Source organism: Vigna umbellata, chromosome 4, assembly GCF_029865625.1.
Source record: "Vigna umbellata cultivar VRB3 chromosome 4, Vumbellata_1.0, whole genome shotgun sequence".
NCBI classification, from domain to species: domain Eukaryota; kingdom Viridiplantae; phylum Streptophyta; class Magnoliopsida; order Fabales; family Fabaceae; genus Vigna; species Vigna umbellata.
Genome location: NC_142168.1, coordinates 25,899,538 through 25,908,272, shown reverse-complemented (window position 1 = coordinate 25,908,272; position 8,735 = coordinate 25,899,538). Strand labels below are relative to the sequence as shown.

The window sequence follows — 8,735 nt, the reverse complement described above, 5'->3', positions numbered from 1 at the left end:
CCGCGAAACCCATATTTTGTCAAAAAATTTTTTAGAAAGCCCAAAATACCCCTATGACCGTAACCCCTTCTCTGTTCCATTTTCAAATTACTGAGCCAATAGGAAGCTGCCACGTGCACGTTGTCAAAACTGTGTTAAAAAAGCGTTGTTGGAATAACATTTTCCTTAAACTATTCCAGTTGCACAGATCATCCATGAACTCGTCCCAAAAAAGGTTATAATGATGCAAATCTACCTCTACAATCTTCTTATCTATAAACATACTAAAAACTTGAAAACAAATATAAGAAATCAATGATCAAGCTTTCAGCTGCGAAAACGGACAAACGAGCATCGAAAACGAGGACGAAGAGCAACACCAATGGAGGACCATGAACAAAAAAAATTCAACCTGCAGGAAGAACACGAATTTGTCTGTGTATGCCTGGAAGAAGCAGAGCAGAGCATGGAAGGAGAGAAATGAGATTCGAAAGAGAGATAAATATCAGGGTGAAGAATAAATGAGGAGAAAGTTGTTTTGCTTTTAACAGAATCTTTGACCAGGTTTTTACTTTTTTATTTCTGATTTTGGCATTCTGTATAATTTTGGAGGTGCAGGTTAAATCCTTGGAGGTGAAGATGAACACCCTTTTGCTATTTCAATTACTGTTAATTTGGGCTTTCACGGGAAAAATAAGGGTGTTGGTTCTTTCACCACCACTCCTTCTTCTTCCACCACCTCATTCCTATTTTACTCCTCTCTTTATTTTTTCATCCATATTTTACCTTTAATAAAATTTTAGGGTTAATACTTTATCCACTCTAATCTTCTACATATGCATCGACAACTCTTCTTTCTCTTTATCGTTCGTCCCTTCATTGTTTCATTGTGCTTTTCTTCTTCTTTTTCACGTTACACTTCTTCCTCTCATTCTTTAATTGTGACAGAATTGTGGTCTCAGAGTGTGGTGAACTTTCATTAGCTGGTGTGCTTAGTGAGAGATTGCAAGTGGTGATGGAAGTAATTGATCAGTCGTGCCAAGATCGGTGTGTGGTGGTGGTGTGGTGGTGCTTGAAGGATTCGTCGTGAATGTGCGTAATAAACCCTAAAAAAAATAAGGTTTAATACCCTATTTTGTCCCCAGTTTCGCTCGAAAATCTCAAATTAGTCCATCCTTTAAAAGTGCGTCAATTACGTCCTTACTTAATAAAATTTATATCAATGAAATTCCTTCCGTTAAATCCGTACAAACGACTCTCTTCTACTTTTTCTACTTTTTCTGCTTTCTTTGTGCAACGCAACAACTTTTTTTCTCTCTTCTACTGTTCTTCTTCTCTCTCTTCTACCAATTATACAATAAGACTTTCTTCAGAAATCTAATGGGGAGTTGGCTGTGAATTATCTACTGGGGAGGCTGGGAAAAAGGTTTTCAAAGACAGTGAGAGTGGTTGATCTTGGAGGAGGATCAGTTCAAATGGCATATGCTGTCTCAAGGAACACAGCCAAAAATGCCCCATTACTACCTCAAGGAGAGGATCCTTACATAAAGAAGCTATATGTGAAGGGCAAAAATTACGATCTCTATGTTCACAGGTTTCATTTCTTATTCTCCCTATGGAGGAGACAAGTTTGGATTCACTTCATTTCAAAATAAATTAAGATTTTAGGGTTTTATTAATATTTTTTTTAAATTTTATTTTATTAGTTTTTGGGTATAGTAATATTTAGTTTGATTTTGATAGAGATAAAATAAGGATAGATAGTTATGATTTTCTGTTTATTTTTAGGTTTTTAGATTTTATTTTCTTAACACCATAATTTGTGTCTCAGTTACTTGCGCTATGGTACAGAAGCATTTCGTGCAGAGGTTTTGGAGGTCACTGATGGCTCTGCTAACCCTTGCATTTTGGCTGGATACGAAGGTAAACAAAGTCATTGCTTTGTGGCATTCACTTCTTGATGATACGTTGAGAGATGGAAATAACAGGTGAGTTTGTTGTTGTTTATAGGAAGCTATACATATTCAGGAGTGGAGTATGCAGTGTACCCTCCAAAGTCAGGGCCCAATTATGATGCATGCAGAGAGATAGTCCTTGAGGCTCTCAAACTGAAGGCGCCATGTTCTCATCACAATTGCTCATTTGGTGGGGTATGGGACGGTGGAAGAGGAAGTGGACAAAGAATTATTTATGCTACTTCATCCTTCTATTATCTGTCCAGAGACGTATGAGCATTATTTTAGCATGAATTTCTGATTTGGATTTCTTTCTCAGGCTACAGTGATAGTAATTTCGTTGTTCGTTGTATAGGTTGGTATCGTTGATCAAAAATCTCCCAATGCCATTGTTCGTCCTGTGGATCTTGAAAACTTGGTTAAGGGAGCTTGTGGAAAAACATTTGAAGATGCCAAATCAAGTTATCCACTTCTTTCTGAAGAAAGAGTTCCGTTTGTGTGCATGGACATTACGTACATGTATATTGTTTTGTAGTGAGAGAAGAAGTAGAAGAGAGAGAAAAAGAATAGTAGAAGAGAGAAAAAAAGCTGCTGCGTTGCACAAAAAAAGCATAAAAAGTAGAAGAGAGAAAAATAATTAACGTCGTTTGTACGGATTTAACGGAAGGATTTCATCGATATAAATTTTTTTAAGTAAGGACGTAATTGACGCACTTTTTAAAGAATGGACTATTAAACCAAAAAATAAACATATAATCTTTAAACGGATGTGAGCATCCCTCAGGGGATGTCCGTTTAAGGGAAAACAGATGTTGATATCCCTTTAAGGGAAAACAGATGTTGATATCCGTTTTGCCTTAAACGGATGTTGACATCCGTTGACGGATGCTCACATCCGTTTAAAGTTACATGTTTATTTTCCAGTTTATTTTTATTAGTTTATTTTTTTATATTAATTTTGGAGATATTTTAATAATGTAATTTATATATTTTGATGTATTATTTTTTAATATATTTTTGATGTATTTTAATAATGTATTTTTGAAGATCTTTATTGTTATTAGTTTATATTTATATATTTTTTATTTTACAGTTATATATAATTAGTTTTTTGTTTTAATGTTTTTGTATAATATATATTTTTTATATATGATTTTTGTATTCTTTAACAATTTTATAATTATATAAAAAATATTTATTAGTTTAATTATATGAATATATAATTTTATTATATTAATATTTTTGTAATTAAAATAAACGAATGTGTTGGAGTTGGGATCGGAATCTAGAAAGAAAGAGAAGAAAAGTTAGGAGGAAATTTTTTTTTTTTTTTCCGAAAGTTAGAGAGGTGGAGGAAGAAGTGGTGATGGAGGGAACAACACCCGAAAAATAAACACACTTAACAAGCTCATTTGAAAAAAGAAACCCCAAAAATACAATAATTCCATTATCACCCCTCTACGTTGCTATTTTCCCAATCTATCACTTCACACTTCACTGCTTCATCGTTCATTCTTCATAGCAGAACCACCAAAATCCTAAACCCCAAAATGCGAGGCTTCGCTTGTCGAGCCTCCAACTTCTTCAAGCGCAATCTCGATAATTTCCCTTATAACCCTAATTTCAACTTCTTCAGAGAATTCGCGCAATCCACCGCAATCCCCAAAAAGCAACTTAGGGTTCGTGACCACGGCTACGACAACTACATGGAAGTGGAGAAGAAAACGCGCAAGGTCCTCAAATTTCAGAGCATCATCCTCCCCGAGCCCACCCAATCGCTCCCAATCTCGCGCCTCGAAAACCTCGTGCGCCGCTTCGGTTTCACGCGCTACGAGGCTGGTGCGTTCGTCCTTAAGTTCCCGCACGTCTTCGAAATCTTTGAGCACCCCGTCCAGCGCATTCTCTTCTGCCGCCTCACCCGCAAAGCCATCCTCCAGATTCAGCAGGAGCGCCAAGCACTCGCGGAACAGATTCCACGCGCCGTCACGCGGCTTCGGAAGCTTCTGCTGATGACGAACGAAGGCAGGCTCCGCCTCGAGCATGTGCGCATTGCACGCTCCGCCTTCGGCCTTCCCGACGACTTCGAAAACTCTGTGGTTCTGAGGTACCCTCAGTTTTTCCGTTTGATTGATGCAAAGGAAACTAGGATGAAGTACATTGAGGTTGTGGAGAGGGACCCTAGGTTATCAATTTGTGCGATTGAGGAGGTTAGGGAGAGGGAGTATAGAGAGAGAGGTGGTGATGCTGAGGATGTTAGATTTTCTTTTGTCATTGATTTTCCACCTGGTTTTAAGATAGGTAAGTATTTTAGGATTGCAATGTGGAAGTGGCAGAGGCTTCCTTATTGGTCCCCGTATGAGGATGTTTCTGGGTATGATTTGAGGTCCATTGAAGCCCAGAAGAGGATGGAGAAGAGAGCTGTTGCCACCATTCATGAGTTGTTGTCGTTGACTGTGGAGAAGAAAATTACATTGGAGCGGATCGCACATTTCCGAATGGCGATGAACCTGCCCAAGAGGTTGAAGGATTTCCTGCTCCAGCACCAAGGTATTTTCTATGTCTCCACCAGGGGGAATCAGGGGAAGCTTCACACTGTTTTCCTTAGGGAGGCGTATAGAAAAGGCGAGCTGATTGAGCCGAATGAGTTGTATTTGGCACGGAGGAAGCTAGCTGAGCTTGTGCTATTGAGTCCAAGGAAAGCCAAGGTTGATAAGGAGTTGGTTGGGTACAGGAGAAGCAGGTTAGAGGACGAAATGGGGCATGTAACGAGGACATATGTGGAGGATGCTTGTGAAGACTTTAAGGGGGAAGATGGTGTGGGTCTGGATAAGGATGCAGAGGATGATTTGACGTCAGATATAGGTTCTGATGTTGATTTGGGAGATGAGGGTGATGATTTTGTGGATAGTGCATCACTGCAAAGGACATCATAGCTAGTATTTGGGAACCTATTTGAGCTACATTTACTTCAATTTTGCAATTGAGAAAAGTCTCTTGATACAGTTCTGAATTCTGAAATTTTGAAATCTAACTTCCGAAAGTTTTGAGCAATAGAAAATGAGGAATTAAGATTCCTGTTTTTTCTGCATCTTAACTGAAGTAATATGATTTGTGGTGATTAACCCAGCTTGATCTATAGTGATTTTGTCAGACCTACTGGGTTCCTTATGAAAAGTGTGGACTCTCCTATAATGTAGGAGGGGAGCAATACTGGTCCTATGTGAAACTGGCTCTTCATGAAGGTTTTATTGAGTTGATATTTGATGCGACTGAGATCTTCAGCCTAGCTCTTTCTGAAGGTTGGATTGAATTGTCTCATTTATGGAGAGGAATAGGCCTTGGAGGTAGAGGGAAGATATCCATGTGATCATCAATTCTTTTTTCACCAGTATATTCCTGTACATATAGATTATTTTTATAGATGGAAACACCAACAAATCAAAGAAATAACAGCTTTAACCTTGATGCATCTTGTTAGAAAATCAAGTGCCTCACTCGGATGGATGTTCAATGAGGCCTGTGGCAACTCATCTGCAGTTGGATAAATACCAGTCATTTACAGTACCTTTTGAATTTGGTAATAATTTTTTGTAGAACGCTAAGACTCCGGAGGATGATGACAAGTGTTAACATAAACTAAGCTATAAATGAGAAATTTCTATCACCATTTTTTTCCCTGTTAGGATCACTACAAATATTGTGGTCCATGTTTGTCTCCTTATGATTGACCGCAAATTAAACCTATTCTTCTCTGTTAGGTTACTTTCATTGAGGGGAATAGTTTGAGATACCTGTTGTGAACGGTGTTTGGGATAGGGGTGCTGAATTAAATATTTTTGGATAGTTGGTGTTGTTTCAGTACATTTTTTGCCATGTTACTTAGTTTAATCATTACTAGCTGAAATTAACACCGCGAATTCACCTTTATATCTAAGGCATCATGTAGATTATGGAGATTTGGGCGAGTCCACTTCTCGTAATAAATTTCCGGGAGTGGCCCCCCATTTGGTAATCATTTGTTTGTTTATTGAGTAATTTATCCATTCCATAAAGTTATTATAGGGAGCCAGAACCGAACCTAATCACCACCCACTGTGGTGGCTTACTTCATTCTGCTTGCATGTATGCATTCATAACATGAATCACCATGAGTGTGGAATTAACTGCTAGATCAAAATCAAAAGTATACTGTTTTTCGCACTGTAATTATATTTATTGTTGCTTTGATATATGCTTATGTATCTACAAATTATGTGCAGCTAACAATTTGTATTACAAACGTGTCTTCCATTTTGGAAACCCAAACAATCATGAAATGTAAAAATTTGAAGAGGTGTTTATGAGGATTATTAAGACTAAGGCTTTCAAGATCTAGCATGTTGTTTGACTGATAATGCTAGGAAGCAGTTCTGTGACGTGCACTTGAGGCATGTATTCCAAATGACTATGGGAACCGAACTTATTTGAAATAGTTTAGAATAGTTTAAACCAAAGCAGAACAGATTTTAAACCGATTTAAACCAGTTCACATCTTTTTCTGGTTCTAATTTAGATTCAATCATTTAGTATATGCTCTGAACTAGTTCACTAGCATCAAACCAGTTTGTGCGAAATAAAACTTGTTAGGTTCTCTAGTCAAAAAGCATCTCGTGGTTTGGTTTGCTTTAGTAATGCATTTCTAAATTAATTTCCTGGAATCGCCATCAGTCTCATGGCCAGAATGACTTTACTAACTCTCCAAACTGTTTTAAGTGAGAAATGTTAACAATGTAATGCACTCTTTTAATTGCTTCGTTTCAAGTTGAATACCATTGAAAATTACAAAAAAAATTTACCTTTCACATTTTATTTAATTAATGATCTCTAGTCATGGTTTTGTAACCTTTCTGTGAATGTCAATATAATATTAAGATTGTAATAGAAAAAAAATGTGATAGTGTGTTGTTAGCTCTAATCTTTTCAATTTCATGGATTTTATGTACTTGTCAACCAAAGAAACATCTCAATGAAGATAACTGAATGCATGCTATGCATCATAAAGAACCGATTTGAAGGTCTGTGATGATAACTTGCTTTAGTACTAAGCCGATAACCCTCAAACAAAGAATCAGGATCACTGAATTTCGCTGGTGTTCAGTGATACATGTCTAAAACGTCAATGTTAAAATTAGTTATGTGGCAACATTTGTTTTACAGTCCCTATGCGAGTGAAAAAAAATGAATGATATAATTAAGAGAGTGGAAGAGAGAGATGAAGAAAGATAAATGGAATATATAATGAATGCAAAAGTATGTTGCTATTATATCAAAACCCTTATTATCAGGCATTAGCAGTGAGGAAATAAGTTAATGAAGTTTAACAATCAGCTGATTTTGCAGGTATTTTTGGCATGGAATTATGGATCAACAGAGGCCCAAATCAATTCAGTGCAGTTTTTGTAAATTTCCAAAACGTGAAAATCTGACAAGCTGTTAAGTATAATTTCTTCATGCACTCAAACCTCTCACTTTAAATGTTACATGGTATCCCCAATCAATGTTGTTGAGAATTTACGTGACAGTTACATTGAGGCCATAACATCAAGCCATCCACTTCTAAACTCTATAAATGTTGAGTAGGAAGAAATTACCGAGTACATACCATTTTCATGGGAAAAAAAAGCACACAATTTGGATTTATGTATAAATAGATGACATGCAGAAAATGATTGTTTTTTTAAGGTATATCAGAGGGGAAAATATAAAAAGTCAACTGATAATTTCTAGGCTTACAAGTAACAAAAAGAAAATACATTTATAGAACAATGAAAGAGAGCAATTCACAAATCTTTTATGTTTTAACAATGTCTTTAAAGCACTGCATTCATTCAATGATTATCTGATGGATGTAGCCTTCGAGCTTAAGGAGATTTTTTGTGGCCTTCTCAATCAAATGATACTGTTTGGTATTACTTTTTTTTTAATGTGATGTTTTTGGCTCTAAAACTTCCTAAAAGCCATTGTTTCTTCCCGATTTCCTGTTTCTAGTTGACTGATGACAAGCTGCTGATAACAATTTCTTATCCTTCTCGGTTTATTAGGAAATTATAATAATTTTCAAATAAAAATATTTTGTACACTAACCAAACGTCATTGATCAATTTGCATGTTGCATGTTATTTATTATAATATACTTAGGAGGTTGAAATCTGTAAGAAATTAAATCGATGAGCACGCTTTATTGTTGCTTTACGCAACGCATGAGAACACTCAACATTTCACAATTAATCGAAGATAATGAGTTCATGTATTATATGTATATCCAACTTTTTTACATTTAAAAGTGAAAATTTAAGTATATTTAAGATAAAATTTGCATCATTTTACAAAATCATTTAATTTGAAGAGAATATGAATTTCTAACACACCCTTTCTTAGGTTTGAAACATTCGTATTTTAAACATAAAATTAATATTTATGACACGATATCGATATTGATATGATAGCAAATAACACAATAAATTCAACAAATAACAAATTTTATTAAAATAAATTCTAAGTCATACATATAATATTATATTAAGAAATAAAATTTAAATTTAATTTAACTTTTATAAAACTAGTTATAAAATTTATATTTACTTAATAAAATATTTTATCCCTAATTAATATAAAAATGCTCGTTAAAACTAGCTTGCTAAAAAAGATGGAAACAATCATTCGATAGTATGATAAAGTGAGATATGTCGCAGTAAAATCTAAAGAGAAGAACATAAATATGCAAGATGGTGATATTTAAAATAATATTTGAATTTTATCGAT

General features: G+C 35.5%; 2 protein-coding genes across 2 annotated transcripts; both read left to right on the top strand.

The window, feature by feature from the left end:
* Positions 1-1,373: 1,373 nt before the first annotated feature.
* On the top strand, positions 1,374-2,469 carry LOC148199697 (nucleoside-triphosphatase-like). The gene is made up of 4 exons (XM_088112093.1): positions 1,374-1,573; positions 1,811-1,902; positions 1,990-2,204; positions 2,290-2,469. Exons 1-4 carry the CDS (start codon positions 1,455-1,457, stop codon positions 2,467-2,469), a joined length of 606 nt encoding a protein of 201 aa, XP_087968219.1. The 5' UTR covers positions 1,374-1,454.
* Positions 2,470-3,348: 879 nt separating this feature from the next.
* On the top strand, positions 3,349-5,616 carry RPD1 (Ubiquitin carboxyl-terminal hydrolase family protein). The gene has a single exon (XM_047304138.2). It carries the CDS (start codon positions 3,485-3,487, stop codon positions 4,865-4,867), a length of 1,383 nt encoding a protein of 460 aa, XP_047160094.1. The 5' UTR covers positions 3,349-3,484; the 3' UTR covers positions 4,868-5,616.
* The last annotated feature ends 3,119 nt before the right edge of the window (positions 5,617-8,735 follow it).

Excerpts from the sequence above, each read along its gene's own strand:
- LOC148199697 (XM_088112093.1), top strand. The coding sequence starts at position 1,455 with ATGGCATATGCTGTCTCAAGGAACACAGCCAAAAATGCCCCATTACTA. Across the intron at positions 1,574-1,810 it reads TACGATCTCTATGTTCACAG|TTACTTGCGCTATGGTACAG; the intron begins GTTTCATTTCTT and ends TTTGTGTCTCAG. Across the intron at positions 1,903-1,989 it reads CATTTTGGCTGGATACGAAG|GAAGCTATACATATTCAGGA; the intron begins GTAAACAAAGTC and ends TGTTGTTTATAG.
- RPD1 (XM_047304138.2), top strand. The coding sequence starts at position 3,485 with ATGCGAGGCTTCGCTTGTCGAGCCTCCAACTTCTTCAAGCGCAATCTC.